This window comes from Centropristis striata, chromosome 7, assembly GCF_030273125.1.
Source record: "Centropristis striata isolate RG_2023a ecotype Rhode Island chromosome 7, C.striata_1.0, whole genome shotgun sequence".
Lineage (NCBI taxonomy): Eukaryota > Metazoa > Chordata > Actinopteri > Perciformes > Serranidae > Centropristis > Centropristis striata.
In genome coordinates, this window is record NC_081523.1 from 1,831,194 (window position 1) to 1,857,002 (window position 25,809).

General features: G+C 35.7%; 1 protein-coding gene across 1 annotated transcript in view; it reads left to right on the forward strand.

Annotated features, from left to right (window-relative positions):
• Window positions 1–25,809, forward strand: part of cfap299 (cilia and flagella associated protein 299) — a 166,119-nt gene that overhangs the window by 137,692 nt on the left and 2,618 nt on the right. Inside the window, exon 6 of the mRNA XM_059337149.1 lies at window positions 23,164–23,293. Within this exon, the coding sequence (XP_059193132.1) occupies window positions 23,164–23,293 (130 nt within the window). The remainder of the gene's footprint in view (window positions 1–23,163; window positions 23,294–25,809) is intronic.

Here is a 25,809-nt window from a genome sequence, read left to right on the forward strand (position 1 = left end):
ATAGAAGTCGATCCCAGAGAGCATCTTTCTACCTGGTTTACATATTATTTTTCGGCAATTTTACATATTTTTTGGTAATTTTACACCTTTTTTTGGCCATTTTACATTTATTTTGGTAATTTTACATTTTTTGGGTCATTTTACATTTTTTTTTGGTTATTTTACTTTTTTTTTGTCATTTTGTGTCTTTCTCGTCATTTATGTCTTTAAAAAAAATTGTGTCTGTCGGTGGTAATTTTACATTTTTTTATTGGTTATTTTACATCTTTTTTGGTAATTTTACATCTTTTTTTGGCCATTTTACTTTTTTTTTGGTCATTTTACAATTGTTGGGTAATTTAACATTTTTTTTGGCCATTTTACATTTTCTTTTGGTAATTTTACATTTTCGGGTCTTTTTACATATTTTTTGGGTAATTTTACATATTTTTTGGGGTCATTTTACTTTTATTTTGGTAATTTTACATCTTTTTTTGGTCATTTTACAATTTTTGGGTAATTTTACATATTTTTTTGGCCATTTTAATTTTTGGTAGTCTTACTTTTTTTGGGTCATTCTACATATTTTTTCATCATTACATTTTTTTGTTGTTGTCATTTTACATTTTTTGGGTCATTTTGCATATTTTTTTTGGGTCATTGTACTTTTTTCACCTTTTTAAACACTATATTAGATTAAAAATCTAATGTCCAGGAGCTTTAAAGCTTCCTTATGTTGAACATGTTGGTGCAGCAGCTCCAGTCTCACGTCTGCAGACCAAACCACAGAGAGATGAACTGCTGACCTCTCAGATAGAGTCTGAACATCTCTACCTGCTCGTCTACCTGCAGCGTGTTTACTCAGAGAGCTGTCAGCCACATTCCTCATGCTGCTGCATACTAACACATTACCAACATTTCAGATAGCTGTGAAGAACTGAGTGTGATACATGGAGATGTTCAGGGTTCAGCCAGGTGACACGCTCCCTCTTTAACCTCACAGTAAGGAACATGGTCTCTAGATCTGAACCAGGATCATTCCTCTTATTAAGGCCTTGAACAGTTACTCACTTACTTGATACTCTCCTATCAGTAAGAATATATTTTTTTTCCAGATTGAAAAAGGCCGGGAAATGACGTTTTGAGTGGGGTTTTTTGTGGTGTAAAATTACCAAAAAAGGTGCTAAATTTCCCCAAAAAGTCACAAAATGACGCCCAAAACATTTAAAATTACCAAAAAAGATGCTAATTTACCCATGCAAGACCAAAAAAGTCACAAAATGACCCCAAAAAACATGTCAAATTACTCAAAAAGATGCTAAATTATACAAAAATGGAGAAGAAAGACGCAGAATTACCAAAAAGACACAAAATTATTAAAAAAAGACACAAAATTATTAAAAAAAGACAGACATTTATTTAAAAAGACACACAATTATTCAAAATACATAAAATTATTAAAAAAGACACAAAATTATTTAAAAAAAGACGCAGAATTACCAAAAATACACAAAATTATTTTAAAAAGACACAAAATGACCAAAAAAAAGACACAATTATTTAAAAAAGACACACAATTATTTTAAAAAGGCACAAAATTATTTAAAAAAGGCACAAAATTATTTTAAAAAGGCACAAAATTATTTTAAAAAAGACACAAAATTATTTAAAAAAAGACACACAATTACAAATAAAGTAATTAAAGGGACCTTCCACACACAACACGATAAAGTGCCATTCATATAAAACTGCCCCATGCTCTAAACTGTGGGGAAATACACTGATGCATAAAATTATAAGGTACGAGAAGTCAGAAGGCATTTTTTCCTCCAAGTTGCTTCAGAATAGACTTCTGAAAAATGCCCCAATTATGAAATACAAATTGAGGTTTTTCCCTAAAAACTCGGAGGGAAAATTATATTGTCTGACTTTCTTTCTCTCAGATGCATGTATACTTCTTCTTCTTCTTCTTCTTATTTTTGTAAATTCAACCTGACAGCGTTTCAGCGACTATTTATACCGAGATGCCATACAACAATTAACATTTTTCTGGTCTGAACCACTTTTATTCCATGGTGAACCGCTTCACTTTTGCAAGAGAGGAACGGGACAGATGTGAGATATTTTAACACTGAACATGAAAAAGACTGACGAAAGCGTAAAAGAAAAAAAAGGCCGAGAATTTAAAGGTCCATGCCTGAGTTTATAGGCCCCGCCCCCCTCGCTGCTCGCCGTCTGTCCCATATGAAGTGTCACTGCAGCAGCTGGATGGCACCACACCCAGACACATGCACCCGTTAAAGTGTGAGAACCTGGATTTGGTGGAAACAATGACGGTGCTCCTGGTTCCTATATGCATTCACCACCACCACCACGTGCACCGTGTCCTTTCTCTTTCCATGGTTACCGTGGTTACCGTGCTTTAGCTCTATTGTTATCTCCAGGCGCTCATTTTCCAGCGTAATGTCAACAGTCTCATTATAGGCCTCAGAGGAGCTGCATGGCTGGATGATATATATCATAAAAGAGCAAATAGCCAGCATGTGCATTCGTTCAGCTGCTTTTCTGTTCTTTTCTTTTTTCTTTTTCTCTGCTGCAGTGGATGAAGAATACAAGTCCAGTACGTGTTGCTGGAGTTCATGTTTGTAGTGTAAATCACAAAAGGCCTCTTCAGTGTTGAGAAATGACCAAAAAAAGACACAAAATTGCAAAAAAATATGTAAAATGACCAAAGAAAGACACAACATTAGAAAATTTTGCACCGTATTTGTTACAGTAAAGTTCTGGCTGGTGTTAATGTTTCCAGTGTAAATCACAAAAGACCTCTTCATTGTTAATGAATTAATTAATTTACATTTTTTTTATCTTTTTAAATACATTACTCCACTGTAAAATACTCTGGCACCATGTTTGTAGCAACAAATATACTGTAATATATGTAAAAGATGTAAAATGGCCAAAAAAAGACACAAAATTGCAAAAAAATATGTAAACTGACCAAAGAAAGACACAAAATGATGATAAAGGGACGTAAAATTACCAAAAAACCTAAACAAAATGACAAAAAAAGACATAAATAACCAGAAAAAGACACAAATGACAAAAAAAGACAGAAATAACCATAAAAAAGACACAAAATGATGATAAAAGGATGTAAAATTACCAAAAACAGACACAAAATTACAAAAAAGATGTAAAATGACCAAAAATTCTTGTCAATTACATGGCAAATAGCGTTTCTTTCGATGGAAAAATGGTAAAAAAAAATGTAATAGAATAGCAATCTTGAATGTGAAATCAACAGTGCTAATATCATTTTACCGTAATATTAGAAAAAGTTGCACCATATTTATTACGGTAAAGTTCTGGCAACCACAGCTGCTGGTTTTTACCATAAAAACAACATAAAAGAGCAAATAGCCAGCATGTGCATTCGTTCAGCTGCTTTTCTGTTCTTTTTTCTTTTTCTCTGCTGCAGTGGATGAAGAATACAAGTCCAGTAAGTGTTGCTGGAGTATTTGTTGCAAAAAAATATATACTGTAATATATATAAAAGATGTAAAATGACCAGAAAAAGACACAAATTGATGATAAAAGGATGTAAAATTACCAAAAAAGACACAAAATTGCAAAAAAATATGTAAAATGACCAAAGAAAGACGCAAAATGTTGTAAGTAACCATGGGTTTTTCTGCTGCAGTGGATGAAGAATACAAGTCCAGTAAGTGTTGCTGGAGTTCATGTGAAGAGAAAGATGTAAAATGACCAAAAAAAGACACAAAATTGCAAAAAAAGACATAAATAACCAGAAAAAGACACAAAATTACAAAAAAAGATGTAAAATGACCAAAGAAAGACACAATATTAGAAAAATTTGCACCGTATTTATTTCAGTAAAGTTAGACAGAAAGACAAAGACAAAAATGATCAAAAAAAGACAGAAATAACCAGAAAAAATACACAAAATGACGATAAAAGGATGTAAAATTACCAAAAACAGACACAAAATTACAAAAAAGACATAAATGATCAGAAAAAGACACAAAATTACCATAAAAAGATGTAAAATGACCAAAGAAAGACACAAAATGTTGTAAGTAACTATGAGTTAATTCAGTTTCAGTTTACAAAAAAGACCGGGAACCAGAAAAAGACACAAAGTGACAAAAAAAAAGATGTACAATGACCAGAAAAAGACACAAAATGATGATAAAAAGATGTAAAATGACAAAAAAATTCTTGTCAATTATATGGCAGAACATCGTTTCTTTTGATGGAAAAACGATTAAAAAAATGGAATAAAATCGCAATCTTGAATGTGAAATCAAAAGTGCTAATATAATTTTACCGTAATATTGGAAAAAGTTGCACTGTATTTATTACGGTAAAGTTCTGGCAACCACAGCTGCTGGTTTTTTACCGTGAAAACAACATAAAAGAGCAAATAGCCAGCATGTGCATTCGTTCAGCTGCTTTTCTTTTCTTTTCTTTTTCTCTGCTGCAGCGGATGAAGAATACAAGTCCAGTAAGTGTTGCTAAATCACAAAAGGTCTCTACAGTGTTGAGAGGCAGAGTTTAACCAGTTGAATTTACTGTTGAGCCGTCTGGAGGAGTCAAGGGTCTGATTTAACAACAAATCACAGAGTCCAGTTGACAACCTCATTTACAAACCCACATCTATATATATATATAGATCTATATATATAGTATATTGTATATTGTTAAATGTCTTTTTCTTGGATTGTTATTTTTTATATTTATCTTAAATTTGTGTGGTTGGCTGTAACAAAGAAATTTCCCCACTGTGGGATTAATAAAGTCAATCTAATCTAATCTATACAGCCTTATTAGGGCACTACTGTTATACTGTGGGTTTTTTCTTCTTCCTCTTCCGGACACAATTTCGTCCCGCTACTATTATACAAATTATATATCAAAATGTGCGGTTTGATCGGGATCGGTGTGCCATTACTTTTCTCTACAGAATATGAATTTTTCACGACGTAAATCGTGAAAAACTGCCCAAAATGTTGCATTAAAATGAATGGGACGGCCGGAAAAAATTAGTGAAAAAGAACAATAATTGTAGATTTTTAAACGTCTACTTCTCCGGCATAATTTCACCTAGAGACTCCATTTAAACTTTAAACAGTAGACACAAGTCTTGTGTATTGGTGTATTAATCCACATTTCGATAGGTCATATAGTTTTTTATCAATCCCTGTTCAATGACCATGATCATTTTTGGAGAAATTCTGAGATTATAATGGGTGTGTATTGCACGGAATGTTCGTGTCACAGTGTGTGACGTCATCGCCAGAGTGTAGAGGGAGAGAAGAAACTGTCAAAAAATAAATTTGAAGACTGCGCTCCAGGCCCCAAATTCCACTCTACAGAAATAATTTATACATAGAAACGTAGGAAAATTAGTCTTCTCCCTCACAATCCTCTGGTAAAGCTGTCAGAGTTATAGTTTGGGCGTAGGACGCACAGATGATCCACCAACACCACCAACAGCCTCATTGGCTCCCATATTAAAAACGCAGGACGATTTCTGAAAAAGGGAGATGGAACAGTTTTTTTAGATCGCTCTAACAAAGCTATTTCTTCATTTTTCTTCTCTGGCTGCTGTCACTGTTACGGGACATTCAGGTGGCAGTTGATTCTGTTGATTTCTCTGCTCTGATTGGTCGACCGAAAACCCTTTGATGATTTGATGTTTGGAATATACGTCAACCTCCGGGGAAATTTGAGCTTTTTAGGATCCAGCACTTTAGAAAAAAAAGTTGTTTGATTTAGAACGACTCGAGGAATAATATGATATTCCTGCACTGCAAAAACATGAAGCATTTTCTTCTATCTAGCAATAGTATCTTAACTCTATGGAGGCTTGGGCTATTTTGTACATTTTTTGATCCTTTTCATGTCTTTTTTTGGTAATTTTGTCTTTTTTTTAGTCATTTTGTGTGTTTTTTTTGTCATTTTGTGTCCTTTTTTTGCAATTTTGTGTCTTTTTTAGTCATTCAGTGTCTGTTTTGGTCATTTTGTGTCTTTTTTTGGTCATTTTGTCTCTTTTTTTAAGTAAGTTTGTGTCTGTTTCAGTCATTTTGTGTCTTTTTTTAGTCATTTAGTGTCTTTTTTTAGTCATTTAGTTTTTTTTTTGTCATTTTGTGTCCTTTTTTTTAGTAATTTTGTGTCTGCTTGAGTCATTTAGTGTCTTTTTTTAGTCATTTAGTGTCTTTTTTTAGTCAGTTAGTGTCTTTTTTTAGTCATTTTGTGTCCTTTTTTAGTCATTTTGTGTCTGCTTGAGTCATTTACTGTCTTTTTTAGTCATTTACTGTCTTTTTTTAGTCATTTAGTGTCTTTTTTAGTCATTTAGTGTCTTTTTTTAGTCATTTAGTGTCTTTATTAGTCATTTAGTGTCTTTTTTGGTAATTTAGTGTCTTTTTTTAGTCATGTAGTGTCTTTTTTTAGTCATTTAATGTCTTTTTTTAGTCATTTAGTGTCTTTTTTAGTCATTTTGTGTCTTTTTTAGTCATTTTGTGTCTTTTTTTAGTCATTTAGTGTCTTTTTTGTTCATTTTGTGTCTTTTTTTGGTCATTTTGTCTCTTTTTTTTAAGTAAGTTTGTGTCTGTTTAAGTCATTTAGTGTCTTTTTTGGTCATTTTGTGTCTTTTTTTAGTCATTTTGTGTCTTTTTTTAGTAATTTAGTGTCTTTTTTTAGTCATTTTGTGTCTTTTTTTGTCATTTTGTGTCTTTTTTTAGTCATTTTGTTTCACTTGTATTACAGAAACACGCTGCAACAATTTAAAGAGGAAGAGAATCAATTAGGACGACCATATATGTCAGTTGTTGACCCGCCCTCTTAGAGAGAGAGAGAGAGAGAGAGAGAGAGAGAGAGAGAGAGAGAGTCAGAGTGTATAAACAGATGTTCCTTTGCTGGGGAACATTAAATAGACATCAGAGATGCTGTAGGCACATCTGGAGTGGCAGGAAGCTGCTGGAGCTGCACATCTGTGGGATAATTAGACTCACTGTGTGGATATTCATGTGTGTGTGTGTGTGTGTGTGTGTGTGTGTGTGTGTGGAAGTAATGAAGATTTAACCTTTAAACATGTGATATTGTGTATTTTAAACCCTGTTTTCTACATGTGCAGCATCAGTGTCACATTTTGGTTAAAAGGCCAAAAAGTTTGGAAGCAAGATCAGATTTGTATAAAATAAGATCATAGTTTTATTGCTATACTTTGCTACAAAATAACTGTGATTATTATATAAAGAGTCACTTATTAGAACACATTTGACTCTAATCAGGTCGTTGGGTTTTTATTGCTTAGACTTTGTGTATCCTTCTTTCCTTAATGCAAATCCTTTTTTGCAAATTTGCATAAATTATTGCCATGTAATGTTACTATTTTGTTGCATTTCTGTTATTAGCCGCTTCTCAGATGTTAAATTTGTAAACAGAATTACACAAAAGCCATAGATGACCAGAAAGACACAGAATGATGAAAAAAAGATGTAAAATCACCAAAGACAGACACACAATTACAAAAAAGACAAAAAATTACCAAAAAAGATGTAAAATGACCAATAAAAAGATGTAAAATGACCAAAGACAGACACAAAATTAAAAAAAGACATAAATGACCAGAAAAAGTCACAAAATTACCAAAAAAAAGATATAAAATGACCAAAAAAGATGTAAAATGACCAAAACTAAGATGTAAAATGACCAAAAATAAGATGTAAAATGACCAAAAACATGTAAAATGACCCCCAAAAGATGTAATATGGCCAAAAAAAGAAGTAAAATGACCAAAAAAATATGTAAAATGACCAAAGACAGACACAAAATTTAAAAAAGACATAAATGACCAGAAAAGTCACAAAATTACCAAAAAAAATATAAAATGACCAAAAAAAAGATGTAAAATGACCAAAGACAGACACAAAATTACAAGAAAGACACAAAATTACCAAAAAAGATGTAAATTGACCAAAAAAAGATGTAAAATGACCAAAAAAAAGATGTAAAATGACCAGTAAAAAGATGCAAAATGACCAATAAAAAGCTGTAAAATGACCAAAGACAGACACAAAATTACAAAAAACACACAAAATGACCAAAAAAAATATGTAAAATGACCAAAACACGCACAAAATTACCACAAACCCCCCACAAAATGACCAAAATAAGACATAAATGTCCAGAAGAGACAGAAGTTGAACTGTGTTCAGATGCACCGAGGGAGAAGCTGAGTCTGATTTACTTCAGCAGGTTTCAGAGGTCACAGTTTTACAACATGTGCCTTTATAAATGATGTTTATGTGTCCCACCCACCCAGTGGGCCTGCTCAAATAAATCAAACCGCCCTACGACTGATTTCTGCTGCTACTGCTCCTAAAGGACCAGAGACCCTGGAGGGGCCCACAATATGTATTTTAAAACAAAAAGAGTACGAGTGAGAGCAACAATTACTAAAAGTGTTTCTTATTCAGCAGATAACCAAACACAGAGGTTAGTTTAGTAGTTGTTAATGCATTTTGATTGATGAAAAATCTATATTTATAGCCTCTATATAAGTTGAAGCCTCTATTTTTATTAAAATTTGCATTTTAATATGGTTGCATCCTACGGAGCCCCTAAAGGGACATGGTGAAAATAAAAAAAAACTTTGGTATCTTGTGCTCACGAGATATTTTCCCGTGAGCACAAGATACTTACTCTCACTTTGAGCGTCCTGAGTTCTTCCTGAACGTCTACATATGTTTTTTTTTTTAAGAAAAATGAAAAAATAGCTTTGTTAGAGCGATCTAAAAAAACTGTTACATCTCCCTTTTTCAGAAATCTTCCTGCGTTTTTAATATGGGAGCCAATGAGGCTGTTGGTGGTGTTGGTGGATCATCTGTGCGTCCTACGCCCAAACTATAACTCTGACAGCTTTACCAGAGGATTGTGAGGGAGAAGACTAGTTTTCCTACGTTTCTATGTATAAATTATTTCTGTAGAGTGGAATTTGCGGCCTGGAGCGCAGTTTTCAAATTTATTTTTTGACAGTTTTTTCTCTCCCTCTACACTCTGGCGATGATGTCACACACTGTGACACGAACATTCCGTGCAATACACACCCATTATAATCTCAGAATTTCTCCAAAAATGATCATGGTCATTGAACAGGGATTGATAAAAAACTATATGACCTATCGAAACGTGGATTAATACACCGATACACAAGACTTGTGTCTACTGTTTAAAGTTTAAATGGAGTCTCTAGGTGAAATTATGCCGGAGAAGTAGACGTTTAAAAATCTACAATTATTGTTCTTTTTCTCTCATTTTTTGTCGGCCGTCCCTTTCATTTCAATGCAAAATTTTGGGCTGTTTTTCGTGACTTATGTTGCAAAAAATTTGTATTCTGTAGAGAAAAGTAATAGCACACGATCCCGATCAAACCGCACGTTTTGATATATAATTCGTCCTGCAACTCTTCAAGTTGTAGGACTAGTAGCGGGACGAAATTGCGTCCGGAAGAGGAAGAAGAAAAAATCCACAGTATAACAGTAGTGCAGCGATTGCCCCGTGGCCCTAATAAAATGTCAAAAAAAATAAATAAATAAAAAGTCACAAAATTACCAAAAACAGACGAAAAATTACAAAAATACATAAATAACCTGAAAAAGATGAAATGATGAAAAAAAGGTTTAAAATAACCCAAGAAACACACAAAATTAGCACAAAAAACCCACAAAATGACAAAAAATAAAAATAAAAAATGACACAAAATCAATATTTTGACTCCAAACAATTAATTTATCTCCTCCTCTGTTACTCTAAATTCCCGTCCTCTGCTCCGGGAGATATTCTGCTGCTGCTCTTCTTTTTTTCCTGGAGACTTTGCAGCCTGAGAACGTGAACCTATCCACCCTTCGTTGCTGGAGGTGGAGGCCGAGCTGGCGCTGGTGTCGCTGCTCTGTGTTCTCTGTGGCTGAGGAGGAGGAGGAGGAGGAGGAGGAGGAGGAGGAGGAGGAGGAGGAGGGACAGCAGGATTCAGAGTCCTGCGGTGGGAGGTTTAGTGCACTGAGTGGGCAGCAGCTCCAGCATCTGCTCCCTCTTAGCGGCAACCACACTGGGTGTTATTGTTCCCGACAGAGACGAGAAAAAAAAGAGAGAGAGAGAGGAGGAGGAGAGGAGGAGAGGAGGAGAGGAGGCTGAACGTGAAGTTAGAAACGCGAGAAATGACTCTGGAGTCACCAAAAGCTCCAAATCCAGACTTCTATATGACATCCAGACTAGAAAACAAAGCAGCGTGGAGCCCTACTGCTAAAATTTGCATTTTATGTTGGACTAAAGGACTAAAAAAGACACAAAATGACCATAAAAGACACAAAAAGACACAAAATCACTAAAAAAAGACACAAAATCACTAAAAAAGACACAAAATGACCCAAAAGGACACAAAATGAGAAGACAGAATGACCAAAAAAAAACCCACAGAAGACACAAAATGACAAAAAAGACACAAAATGACTAAAAAAAGACACATAATCACACAAAAAAGACACAAAATGACTATAAAAGACACAAAATGACTTCAAAAAAGACACAAAATGACTAAAAAAAGACACATAATCACACAAAAAAGACACAAAATGACTAAAAAAGACACAAAATGACTTCAAAAAAGACACAAAATGACCAAAAAAGACACACAAAAAGACACAAAATGACTAGAAATGACTCAGAGTGTCTAAAAGCTCCAAATAATCCAGAGTTGTTGCCTCCATCAGACTAGAAAACAAAGCAGCGTGGAGCCCTACTGTACATTTACCTCTAAAGTTCTGGCTGTAAACTCCATGAGGCCAGTTTCAGTTTGATGATGATATACCAAGTAAAACTGGAGACAAGCTCAAATAGATTTAGTATCAAATGATAGAACTGGATGGAACCCTCTTATATGGTAGATTTGACACCTCTGGTCACATTTGTTCAACAATTTAAAATTCTTTATTGAGCATGATAGTGATTTGAAAGTAAAAAAAGATTCAAAATCACATTTTATGTTGGACTAAAGGACTAAAAAAGACACAAAATGACTAAATAAAGACACAAAATGACCAAAAAAAGACAAAAAGACACAAAATGACCAAATAACACACAAAATGAAAAGACAGAATGACCAAAAAAACCCCACAGAAGACACAAAATTACTCAAAAAGACATAAAAAAGACACAAAATGACTAAAAAAAGTCACAACATGACTTCAAAAAGACACAAAAAGACACAATGACTAAAAAAAGAAACAAAATGATGAAAAAAGACACAAATCCTCTCTCTCTCTCTCTCTCTCTCTCTCTCTCTCTCTCTCTATTGCCCCCCCCCCAACCTCTATCTACTCTACTCTACTCTGTTGACCTGCCCTGTACAACGACATCTATTGCACGTCTGTCCGTCCTGGGAGATGGATCCCTCCTCTGTCGCTCTCCCTGAGGTTTCTTCTTCTTTTTTCCCCTGCTAAAAGGGTTTTTTAAAGGAGTTTTTCCCTGGCCGATGTGAGGGTCTAAGGACTGAGGGTGTCGTACCATGTACAGTCTGTGAAGCCCTTTGAGGCAAATCTGTGATTTGTGATTTTGGGCTATATAAATAAAATTGATTTGATTTGATTTGAAAATGACCAAAGACACACAAAAAGACACAAAATTAGTAAAAAAAGACACAAAATGACCAAAAAAGACAAAAATTAATAAAAAAGACACAGTATAACAGACACAAAATGACCAAAAAAGACACGAAAGGACATGAAAAGGATTGAAAACTGGAGGAAATCGCCCTATAAGACTCCATAGAGTAAAACCAGAGACAGAGAAAGAGTTGAGGAGTCAGAAGGAGGTGAAGGGAGGAGGAGCAGGAGAAGCCTCATAAAGCATCATTAGGGAGGAGGAGGCCGGACCTCCTCCAGGCTGCTCCTCACCCACTGACTCACACCTCCAGCTAGTTAGGTCTTCACAAGTCCAAGTCCAGGATGTGTCAGGACACGTGGAGAGAGATGGATTAATAAAACAACAGAGCTTCATGTCTCACACTTTTTTTCACAGAAAGAAACAAAACCACATCCAGAAATAAAACACAGACTGTTGTTCTTGTTGTCGTCCAACCGCTGCAGCAAATCACTGTTACTGCACCATTAACATGGATATTGTGGTTAGAAACTGGATTTTTTTGTGATATTCTTTCATTATTATGCATTATCATGCAAATTATGCTTATAAAGCTAAAGAACACTTTTAGGTTCTCAAAACGTTACACAAAAAAAACACACAAAAGGAGCAATGAAAGATGTAAAATGAGCAAAAAAGACATAAAATGAGCAAAAAAGATGTAAAATGACCAAAAAATACCAAAAAAGGTGTAAAATTATCATAAAAACACACAAAATGACCAAAGAAAGATGTAAAATGACCTGAAAAGACACAAAATGACCAAAAAAGATGTAAAATGACCAGAAGAAGACATAAAATGACCAAAAAAATGTATAAAATTACAAAAAAAAGACATACAATGACCAATAAAAGATGTAAAATGACCAAAAAAGATGTAAAATGACCAAAAATACAAAAAAAGGTGTAAAATGATCATAAAAAGACACAAAATGACCAAAGAAAGATGTAAAATGACCAGAAAAAAGACCAAAAAAGGTGTAAAATGATCATAAAAAGACACAAAATTACCAAAGAAATACATAAATGGCCATAAAAGAAACAGAATCAAATTTTTTACTCGAACTAATTCATTTTTCTTCTTCCCACTGGGACATGTTCCAGCAAGTCCCAAGTTAAAGTCTATTGAGAAAAATCCAGGCTAAGTCTTGAGTCATGTAAACAAGTCCATGTCAAGTCGCAAGTTAAAGTCCATTGAGATAAGTACAGGTCAACTGTTGAGTCATTTGAAACAAGTCCAAGTCATATGTCAAGATAAAGTCCATCAAGAAAAATCATCAGAAGTTTAAGCATTTCCCAAGTTAAGTCCTCCAAGATGAGTCAACATTTAGATTTACAAGTCAAAATTTTGTCTTGAATCATTTGAAACAAGTCCAAGTCAAGTCCAGAGTCCATCGAGAGAAGTTCAAACCAATGACCATTGGGACATGATCCAGCAAGTCCCAAGTTGAAGTCCATCAAGAAAAACTCCAAGTCAAACGTTGAGTAATTTGAAACAAGTCCAAGTCAAGTCTCAAGTTAAAGTCCCTAGAGAAAAAAAGTCAAGTATTGAGTCATTTGAAACAAGTTTTAGCATTTCCCAAGTTAAGTCCTCCAAGACAAGTCAAAATTTAGATTTAAGTAATTTGAAACAAGTCAAAATGGTGTCTCGAGTCATTTGAAACAAGTCCAAGTCAAGTCCAGAGTCCATCAAGACAAGTTCAAACCAGTCCCAAGTTAAAGTCCATTGAGAAAAACCCAAGTCAAGTAGTAAAGTCTTGAGTCAAAGTAAACTGAGCCATGTTCAAGTTAAGTTCTGGTTGTTTTAGTTTCTTAATTAGTATTTAGATCAAGTCAGTTCTCAAGTGTTTCAGAGAATGTCTCAAGTCATTCTGGAGAATCCAAGTCGAGTCCTTAAGGGAACATATAAAAAAAACCTGCCTGTTCACATAGATTTGGGTTGCTGGGATGCCAACCAACCCACAAACTGAAATAAGACGAACCCAGTCTGTTTCTGTGGGCTGCTGGGTCAGAAAACATCCAACAAGCCACCAGAGCAAAATAGATCCTCTTAAAGTCCAAGTCAGTATCAGATTTAAGTCTATCGAGACAAGTGCAAATCAAGTCCCCAGTTAAAATCAACTGAGACAAGTCTTCAGGTCTTTCAGAGCAAGTATGAAGTGTCTCAAGCAATCCAATCAACTTTATTTATGAATGTTCCTGAACAGTGACAGCAGCCAGAGGTGGACAGACTGGAATTTCTGGCCTCGAACAGAAAGCATTTTTGGCAAAACCATAATACCTATCATTGATCCGACTTCACTTTGAGCGTCCTGAGTTCTTCCTGAACGTCTACATGTGTTTTTTTTAAGAAAAATGAAAAAATAGCTTCGTGAGAGCGATCTAAAAAAACTGTTACATCTCCCTTTTTCAGAAATCATCCTGCGTTTTTAATATGGGAGCCAATGAGGCTGTTGGTGGTGTTGGTGGATCATCTGTGCGTCCTACGCCCAAACTATAACTCTGACAGCTTTACCAGAGGATTGTGAGTGAGAAGACTAATTTTCCTACGTTTCTATGTATAAATTATTTCAGTAGAGTGGAATTTGCGGCCTGGAGCGCAGTTTTCAAATTTATTTTTTGACAGTTTCTTCTGTCCCTCTACACTCTGGTGATGATGTCACACACTGTGACACGAACATTCCGTGCAATACACACCCATTATAATCTCAGAATTTCTCCAAAAATGATCATGGTCATTGAACAGGGATTGATAAAAAACTATATGACCTATCGAAACGTGGATTAATACACCGATACACAAGACTTGTGTCTACTGTTTAAAGTTTAAATGGAGTCTCTAGGTGAAATTATGCCGGAGAAGTAGACGTTTAAAAATCTCCAATTATTGTTCTTTTTCGCTCATTTTTTTTTGGCCGTCCCAAAACAACCAATAAAATCTTAAAAGCAATATGAAAATTAACAGGCGACAGTGCAAAGACGCGAGGATTGGCATCAAGTGTCTGATGGCACACCAAGTCAATTCACATCTAGTTTTAGACAAATTACCAGTCAACATGTAAGTCATTTGGTGGACAAATGGACAGATTTTTTCTCCCAGGACTTGTTTCTGGATCTGACTCTAGACGTTTTGTGTTTGATCCTTCCCCCTTGTTCTGAATGAGGAATATGACAGTTTCAATCTCACTATTGGCTGGGATAGTTCACCCTTTTCAAAAACACACCATTCTGCAAAAAAAATATGTATTTACATTTCCCAAAATTGCATGGTGGTCTCTTTTTTGGTCATTTTGTGTCTTTTTTTAAAGTAATTTAGTTTTTTCTTTGGTAATTTTGTGTCTTTTTTCGGTCATTTTGTGTCTTTTTTTGTAATTTTGTGTCTTTTTTAAGTAATTTAGTGTTTTTTTCAGTCTTTTTGTGTCTTTTTTGTAATTGTGTGTCTTTTTTAAGTAATTTAGTGTTTTTTCAGTCTTTTTGTGTCTTTTTTTGTCATTTTGTTTCTTTTTTAAGTAATTTAGTTTTATTTCTGTCATTTTGTGTCTTTTTTGTAATTTTGTGTCTTTTTAAAGTAATTTAGTGTTTTTTCAGTCTTTTGTGTCTTTTTTCAGTCATTTTGTGTCTTTTTTAAGTAATTTAGTTTTTTTCTGTCATTTTGTGTCTTTTTTGTAATTTTGTGTCTTTTTCAAGTAATTTAGTTTTTTCTTTGGTCATTTTGTGTCTTTTTTCAGTCATTTTGTGTCTTTTTTAAGTAATTTAGTTTTTTTTCTGTCATTTTGTGTCTTTTTTTAGTCATTTTGTGCCTTTAATTGGTCATTTTGATACTGCCTCCAGCGGTAATTTGAGTTTGAGTAATTTGAGTTACCAAGTCAAGTCACATGTACCATTCGGTCGACAAATGGACAGATTTTTCCTCCCAGGACTTGTTTCTGGGTCTGAGTCAAGACGTTTTGTGTTTGATCCTTTCCCCTTGTTCTGAATGAGGAATATGACTAGTGACCAATACAGGACGGTTGCCAGGATACCAGCAGTAAAGTCTCACTGTTGGCTGGGATAGTTGGCCCTTTTCAAAAACACACCATTCTGCAAAAAAATATGTATTTACATTTCCCAAAATTGCATGGGGGTCTGTGGGTTTTGGAGAGGCCACGGGTAAGTTTTTATATTGCTTGTGTTATGTGCTTGCTTGTAATTTGTAGCAAGCACGCTTAATATGTTGCAGTCAGAAAATGTTTTTATGGCTCGAATGCAAATGGGTATTTGCGAACAGGTTTAATGTGCCACCAGAGATTAGCTCTGAAACAGAACCTGCAGAAAACATCTTGACAGCAGCCAAACAGCCCAAATATTTCAAAAATGGCAGAGGTCTCGCAACGTAAATGTAAACATTGTGAGATGTATTTTACACACTGTGGCTCATTAATACTTTAAACCTGCTGTTCATCATGCATTGGCTGCGGTAAAGCATCACAGCGAGGGAAATATAACCTGCAGCATGCTGGCTCCTCTCCATGATGGTACAGTCCCATATTTACTACTGGCTGCTGCAGCTCCGGACCACTGAGCCCCCCAACATAACCCAGATTCACACTGAGCCCCCCAACAGAACCCACCTCCTCCTCCCACATTCACACTGAGCCTCCTCCCTCAGGTCCAGCTCTGTTCTTGGACCACTAACTGGTGCTGGAGAGCAGCCGGGGCCCGCTGGAGAACCTTCAGCGCCTCAGAGTGTGACATGTGGAGTTGTGTTACCATGATGTAGATGTAGCAGCTAATGATGAGTAACGCTGAAAACGCTCACCGCTGCCTGGAGGGTCCAGCTCTGCAAGAAGAGAGGGTTATTAGGGCCTCGGGGCAATCTCCCCAGCATTGGTCCCATCCAGCAATAGTTGTAGGGACCAGTGCTGCACTACTGTTATACTGTGGATTTCTTCTTCTTCCTCTTCAGGACGCAATTTCATCCCGCTACTAGTCCTGCAACTTGAAGAGTTGCAGGACAAATTATATATCAAAACGTGCAGTTCTCTACAGAATATGATTTTTTTGGGACGTAAGTCGCGAAAAACTGCCCAAAATTTTTCATTGAAATGAATGGGACGGCTGAAAAAAATGAGCGAAAAAGAACAATAATTGGAGATTTTTAAATGTCTACTTCTCCGGCATAATTTCACCTAGAGACTCCATTTAAACTTTAAACAGTAGACACAAGTCTTGTGTATCGGTGTATTAATCCACGTTTCGATAGGTCATATAGTTTTTTTATCAATCCCTGTTCAATGACCATGATCATTTTTGGAGAAATTCTGAGATTATAATGGGTGTGTATTGCACGGAATGTTCGTGTCACAGTGTGTGACATCATCACCAGAGTGTAGAGGGAGAGAAGAAATTGTCAAAAAATAAATTTGAAAACTGCACTCCAGGCCGCAAACTCCACTCTACAGAAATAATTTATACATAGAAACGTAGGAAAATTAGTCTTCTCCCTCACAATCCTCTGGTAAAGCTGTCAGAGTTATAGTTTGGGCGTAGGTGTGCTATTACTTTTCTCTACAGAATACAAATTTTTCGCGACACACACAGTTAGTGATGCCGTTAATTCACAGTCACTATGTTTATGATCAGCAGAGACTCTGTGCATAATTAGCCATGCTGGTTTGTTTATGATCAGCTGCTGACGTTGTGCACAGTTAGCGGTGGCGAAAACCATACGTCACCTCCTCTTGTCTCTAAATCCCTCTGGGGACTAACTGGTAGTGGAGACACTAAGGACACATATGAGCGTTTGTCAAAATGAGAGTTCTGAATCTAGCAAACACGTCATTATACATACACATATGGTTAGGAATTGTATTTATTATTTAGGCTACAAAACCACTAAGCTAGGTTTATGAAAAACCTCCTGGTTAAGTGTTGTAAAAGACAGTTTTAAAACAGTAAATAAATATACGTAAGTGCCAGCAGTAAATATGCTTGTTACTGAGTGAGAGAATAGTCGGGATGGTCCTGAGATCAATTGCTTAAACATTTGTTAGGAATTATGGATCAAAGGGATTTTACAGTAGAGTAAATATAGAGCATAATGCCTTTTTTTTTCAATGCAAAAGAAGGAAATTTGAGGCTGAATTTCTCAAAAGTGATACAGTAAATATGCTTGATACTGAGTGAGTGAATGGTCAAGATGGTCCTGAGATCAATTGCTTAAACATTTGATAGGAATTATGGGCGCCATTTAAATTCCACATCACCGTCGATCACTACTACTGCATCAGTAAGATGGTGGTGGCAGAAAGTAAAAAATGTAAATGTGAGTCGTATTTTGCTGCATGTACACACGCCTTATAATTAAGTTTTTGAGGGGACACCATGTCCAAAGTTTGGAGTGTTAATGTATGGATGGTACAAAGAAGGTGTTGTTTTATCTATATAACACGTCATTTTGTGTCTTTTTAAAGTAATTTTTTTGTTTTATTTTTCTGTCATTTTGTGTAGTTTTTTAGTAATTTTGTGTCTTTTTTTGGTCATTTTGATACTGGCTCCAGCGGCCCCCGGGTAATTTGAGTTTGAAACCCCTGAATTAAAGGGTTCTTCCTTGGCCCATGCCGCACTCTCCCACCAATTTTCATAAAAATCGGGCCTGTAGTTCTTCTAAAATTCTGCTGACAAACGCACAAACTCACAATCACAAACAGAAAAATGCATGTCCCCGGGGCAGGTAACAACAACAGTATTCATAATAATAACATTAATAATGTATCATAGTGCTTCAAAGACAGTATTCACTTTCTAGAGAACAAAAACCATTTGGACGTTACAGAAAACAGAGTTTTTCGATACAAAAAGATCTTCTAAGTTCTGAATCAATAACAGGCACTAAAGCTGATCTGGACTCATTTAAAGGAGATTTTTATTCTTTAACAAAGTTAAACCGATGACTTGTGTCTTTGGTTTCCATGCCTGGTTCCCCTCAGCTTGAAGGTTTGTGCTGAATCCAAACCAAACCCAACATGGGAACAATGCAGTATTCAACACCACCTTAATGAGGTGTTTCAACCTCCGACCGACCTCGTAATTCACATCAACAAAGACAGAAGATCTGCCAGAGTTTTGGGTCACAAATGTCAAAAAAAGCTGCTGTGGATGTTTTTCTTTTGTCCAACAAACATCAAACTGCTGGAGAAGCTTCACTTGATGAAACCCATGAAAAAAAAAAAAAAAAAACACATGAAAACACACAAAAATGACAAAAAACACACATAAAAAACATAAAAATGACACAAAAAATTACAAAAAAACACACATAAAACACACATAAAAATGACAAAAAACACATATGAAAACACACATAAAAATGACACATAAAATTACAAAAAACACATAAAAAAACACACATAAAAACACAAAAAATTGCAAAAAACCCCATAAAAAAAACACATTAAAATTACAAAAAACACATAAAAACACACAAAAAATCGCAAAAAACACACAAAAAAACACGTAAAAACACATTAAAATTACAAAGAACACACAGAAAACACACACAAAAAATTACAAAAAACACATAAAAATGACACAAAAATTGCAAAAAACACACAAGAAATTTTAAAAAACACAAAAAACACACAAAAACACACAAAAACACAAGAAAAATGACAAAAAACACATAAAAATTACACACAAAACTACAAAAAACACACATAAAAACACAAACACGCACAAGAAATTGGAAAAAACACAAAAAACCCATAAAAAACACATTAAAATAAAAAATACATAAAAACACAAAAAATTGCAAAAAAACCACACAAAAAAATGACTAAAAACACACACAAAAAAAAGACAAAAAAATACAAAAAACACATAAAAACACACAAAAACATTAAACACAAAAGATTGCATTAAAAATGCATTGAAATGCTGAATGCACACTGCAAAATTAAAAAAGAATCTCTTCAAAAACTTCAGTAAAATGATGTTGGTCAAGCTGGTTTTAACCTTTGCTGTAAAAGAGATAATGGGACATGGAAACTTGTAGAAAAGCCAGAACTTTAGTGCTTTTGTGGACTCCAGAGGGTTAATCAAATGTTGATAAATCACATCCTCGAGCTGATGCACATGCTAAACATATTAATGTAATGTACCTGAACACTTTTTGTCCCTTTGACTCTGTCACAAAGCTGCTCCGCTCTATCAAAAACAACAGAAAACCTAAAAGCAGCGTATGATCCAATGGGATGCTGTAAATTAATCGCTCATTTATTTTGGAATCCAAGCCTTTCTTTGGTTTCATTTGCTTATTAGCCACAGCTTTCCTTTAATGCGTGGCTTGGCGGGCTGCAGCTCGGCGCCCTCACAATCAAATCAGAACCAGACGTTTTACCTTCTGAAGACTCTCCACTCTGCAGGTTGCTCTCCTTCTTTCCTGCAGAGCAACGTTGCTTTAGAAGCTGCTGAATGTTGATACGATAGCGAGCAGCCAGTGTGTAATTCTCTTTAATCCGTTAACTTTTCTTTCCTCCGTGAAACATGCAAAGTCAGGACCTCAGTGTGTTTAAAGCCTCCTGCTGTGTGACGCTGCAGAGGAAAATGTTCAGAAAAATCAGGAGAAATAGTCAGCTAGCACAGCAAAGTTATGCAAAACTTCACTGTAAACAATTGTCTTGTTAATTAAAAGTAAAATACTGGCAGCAGGGTTTCCAGCATTCTACTGTTAATTTTACAGTTCCTCTACTTTACAGTATGTTACTGTGATAAAACCACATGCTGAATTACAGTAAAATCCTGCATTTCATTGGTTTTTACAGGAGAATAAAACACAGTGAAGCTAGATGCAATATCGTTGGTCTTTTTTGGTAATTTTGTGTCTTTTTAAAATAATTTTGTGTCTTTTTGGTAATTCTGTCTTTTTTAATTAATTTTGTGTCTTTTTTTTTTGGTAGTTTTGTGTCTTTTTGGGTCATTTTGTGTCTTTTTTGGGTCATTTGGGGTCTTTTAAAAAAAAAGTGTGTCTTTTTTGGGAATTCTGTTTCTTTTTTGGTGTCTTTTTTTAATAAATTTTGTGTCTTTTTTGGTAGTTTTGTGTCTTTTTTTAAATAATTTTGTTTCTTTTTTGGTAAGGAGTTCAGTAGATTTTTTACAGTAGACTAAAACACAGTATAGTGCTGAAGCTAGTTGCAATATTGTTGCATTATACAATGCAGTCATTTTTGTAAATAGAGCATATTACTGTCTGAAAGCCAATTACTATGAATTAAGCGCTGTCTTCACTGTAACCTCAGTAATTTTGATATAGCATATACTGAATGAGTTAGTTAAATAAAATACAGCCATTAAAATATCATATATTTTATGGGAAATGGAAAGCTACCTATAAATATTGCCCAGAATGCATTGTTTTCTACAATATTATACCTTTTTAATGGAAAACAGTATGTCACTGTCACAATTTGGCTGTTTTCTTACATGGCCTTATTATACAACCAGTAAGACATTAACTAAGATTTTTCCCTCAATAACCTCAGAATTATTGATTATTAGTCGTAAGGAAGGAAGTTGTTGTATATGAGTTATGATCTTAATATATATAATGATATGTGGGCCCATATATGGTTTATTTTATTGTTTTTCGTTGTTTTTATTGTATATTATATTATTATATGATTTTTATTTTAATAACTGTACAGCACTTTGGTCAACTGAGGTTGTTTTTAAATGTCTATAAATAAACGTTGACTTGATTTGACTTGACTTAAAGGGAAACTTTTTGTCACTGCAGTGCAAGAAGTACCAGTAGATGAACGGTGACCAGTTTCTCTGCATTGTTTTAATGCATTTCTTGTTTTTAAAGTAATTGAATAATGTGTTATATATTGTTCTTTTTAGTACAAACCCCCAACAGACTCTGGTGGCAGTACAGATTGGTTTCCCTGGTTCACTGGGGTCTCATCTAAAGCTGACCTCAAAAAAATATATATATATATATATAACCATGTTGCAGCTCCCACCCTGCCTCAATCCATGTTGTAACCTTTTTTTTTTAATTCATGGGTTTCAAATGTGTTTCTCTTGAGCAACATGTGTATCTGAGCCCACACAAGCAAAAACAAACCAAGCAGCACAGCCGGTGAAAAAACAACAACCATTGTAGTAACTTTACTATACGTTGTAACTTGCACAAGTTTTAAAAACAGCAACATGTTTTCTTTCCAAATACAACTTTTGGCGTCCACTGTACCGTTGCATTGAGAGTAAATTAAACACAACATAAGGCTTTACGGTAAGAACATGTTAGACCTGCCTTCAAAATAAAAGCAAACACACGTAGCTTTCAAAATATACGTAATAATTGGAGATTTTTAAACGTCTACTTCTCCGGCATAATTTCACCTAGAGACTCCATTTAAACTTTAAACAGTAGACACAAGTCTTGTGTATCGGTGTATTAATCCACGTTTCGATAGGTCATATAATTTTTTATCAATCCCTGTTTAATGACCATGATCATTTTTGGAGAAATTCTGAGATTATAATGGGTGTGTATTGCACGGAATGTTCGTGTCACAGTGTGTGACATCATCGCCAGAGTGTAGAGGGAGAGAAAAAAACTGTCAAAAAATAAATTTGAAAACTGCGCTCCAGGCCACAAATTCCACTCTACAGAAATAATTTATACATAGAAACGTAGGAAAATTAGTCTTCTCCCTCACAATCCTCTGGTAAAGCTGTCAGAGTTATAGTTTGGGCGTAGGACGCACAGATGATCCACCAACACCACCAACAGCCTCATTGGCTCCCATATTAAAAACGCAGGAAGATTTCTGAAAAAGGGAGATGTAACAGTTTTTTTCAGATCGCTCTAACAAAGCTATTTTTTCATTTTTCTTAAAAAAAAAACATATGTAGACGTTCAGGAAGAACTCAGGACGCTCAAAGTGAAGTTGGATCAATGATAGGTATTATGGTTTTGCCAAAAGTGCTTTCTGTTCGAGGCCAGAAATTCCAGTCTGTCCACCTCTGGCTGCTGTCACTGTTCAGGGACATTCAGGTGGCAGTTAATTAGAATTCTGTTGATTGCTCTGATCTGATTGCCTTTGATCTTTGATGTGATTACACACACACACACACACACACACACACACACACACACTTTGAGGTTAAAGGTCATAGGTTGCTGTATAAATAAATACTTGAAAAGGAATGCTTGTTGTAGGTGTGCTCCTTGTAAATTTCCTAGTTTATGTAAATATGTTGGTTGTTGTTTACACTACAGTTCATATAAAAATGTTTAAATAAAACATATTTTATTTAAGGCATGGAGTATAAAAATAACTCATTGAGTTGAAATCATTTTCTGACCGATTCGTCCCCCCCAGTTATAAAATCCCATCTGCTCTCCTGCATTGAATAACAGTTTAAAATCACCTCCAACCTTCAGTCCTCTAACAAACAATGTCACTTTTCTCTCTGCAGCTACTACAACTGGAAGACTCAGGTGTCCACGTCCAACTCCAGCCCAAACTTTGAAGTGATTTATGACGACCCCAACGGCCTTCTCTTCAAGAACAAGAGGGACAAAAAGACCCTGAACGTGGACCCCTTGGTCAGTGTTTTTCTTGTTGTTGTTGTTGTCTTGGTTTGTTTTTCAGCCCCGGGGAGCCAAATGGCCCCTAATGAGGCCAGTTCACCTGTTCCACGGCTGTAAATACGTCTCAGGGAAGCTAAAAGGCTTCAGGGCTGAAAAAAACATCTCAAAGCTCCAGATTCTTCTTTAGAAACTCATTTAGAGTCTTGTTGTCCGTGTGGCTGAGGTGACTAATGGAGCCACAACATCCTGTTTGTCTAATCTAGCTTCAGGTGTCTTGTTGTTCCCGGTTTTAACCACAGAGAGCAAAAAATGTTGACAATTTGACTAATTACAGAAGCAGCTCTTAATTAACCTCAGACATGAGACACATTTAGTTACACTGTAAAACATGTCTGTAGATTTTAGGGTGAAAAACTACTCAAAAACTAAATTACTTTAAAAAAGACACAAAATTACCACAAAAAATAGACACAAAATTACAAAAAAAGACACAAAATGACCACTCTACAGAATAATTTATACATAGAAACGTAGGAAAATGAGTCTTCTCCCTCACAATCCTCTGGTAAAGCTGTCAGAATTATAGTTTGGATGTAGGACGCACAGATGATCCACCAACACCACCAACAGCCTCATTGGCTCCCATATTAAAAACGCAGGAAGATTTCTGAAAAAGGGAGATGGAACAGTTTTTTTAGATCGCTCTAACAAAGCTATTTTTTCATTTTTCTTACAAAAAAAACATATGTAGACGTTCAGGAAGAACTCAGGACGCTCAAAGTGAAGTCGGATCAATGATAGGTATTATGGTTTTGCCAAAAATGCTTTCTGTTCGAGGCCAGAAATTCCAGTCTGTCCACCTCTGGCTGCTGTCACTGAGCCAGAAGATTCCACAGCTGTTAATTCTGTTGATTGCTCTGCTCTGATTGGTCGACCCCAAAGCCTTTGATGCTTTGATGTGATTACAGTTACAGATACACATGTTTCACACACACACACACACATTTTGAGGTTAAAGGTCATAGGTTGCTGTATAAATAAATACTTGTAGAGGAATGCTTGTTGTAGGTGTGCTCCTTGTATATTATATAGTATCATAACATTACTAGTATTAATTGTTATAAATCACTGAAGAATCTCATCATAGTGTACACACACCGGCAGTAGCCACCGTGGCCCTTTCACTATTTACCCAGAGGAAATTTTCTCGTTGCATATATTATACAGTAAAAATAAAGCCTATTGTACATGGCATACATGAATGCACATGATGGCAACCACAGCTGCCGTTTTTTACCGTAAAAACAACAGTTTTTTACAGTGTATAAGAGTTGGAGAGACATGGAGAGAGAGAGAGAGAGAGAGAGAGAGAGAGAGAGAGAGAGGAATCAGTGGGAGGGAAAGATATTTGCTTTCCACCTGCAGACAGAGCGGAGGATGGTGGGTCTGGACAGGTGTTTCCTCCTCTCTCTGAGGCCCTGGAAGGAAGAAAAACCACTGGCAGACTGTTTTCTCTCTGCTGGGGGGAGGAGGGAGGGAGCTGCTGCTGGACTATTTTAAACTGCAGACGGAGCTGTGGGGACGGAGCTGTGGGGACGGCGTTCCTGAGGCCAGGCGAGTGTTCTCGCTGCGGTGGAGCACCGCCCCGACCAGGCTCGGCTATTAAAAACACAAGAGGAGGCAGAGGGAGCCAGACACAGCAAACCAGAACCCAGAACCCAGCAGCTCGAACCAGAACCCAGAACCCAGAACCAGCAGCTCAAACCAGAACCCAGAACCAGCAGCTCAAACCAGAACCCAGAATCAGCAGCTCAAACTAGAACCCAGAACCCAGAACCCAGAACCCAGCAGCTCGGCACGGAGTGGCACGGAACCATCCGAATCTTTAACCCTTTAAAGTTGCAGATTTATTAGATTAAAGTGGCAAATGTGCACGAAAAAAAGTCGCAGATTTACGAGAAAAAAGTGGGAAAAAATGAACTTTTTTCTCATAGATTCACGACTTTAAATCTCATAAATCTGCACATTTTTTTCTCGTAGATTTGTCACTTTAACCTCGTAAACTTCTTTCTCTAAATATTTCCCCCCTCCCCCGGGTCCGTATGTTGTTTTTACACATTCTGGCTGTATGTAATATCCTCCAATATTCTCTAGGGTCGAAATTTTGAATTTGCAAGTATTTCTATGAGTGTCCTATTAAGGGTTAACTCTTAAAACCAGATAAAGTAAAGCTGCCAGCAGTGATGAACTGACCCGAGCAGAGTGACCTGATGATTATTTGGTTCTTACCAAGATAAATTTATTTAGTTTTAAGTTTTTTTCTTTTGAAAGTTAAAAAAAAGATTCAAATCACATCTTATGTTGGACTGAAGGAATAAAAAAGACACAAAATGACCAAAAAAGACACAAAGTGACTAAAAAAAGACACAAAATGACTAAAAAAAGACACAAAATTACCAAAAAAGACACAAAATTACCAAATTGTTGGGCTAAACACACAAGAGCCAAATCAAACAGAGCCCCACCAGAAT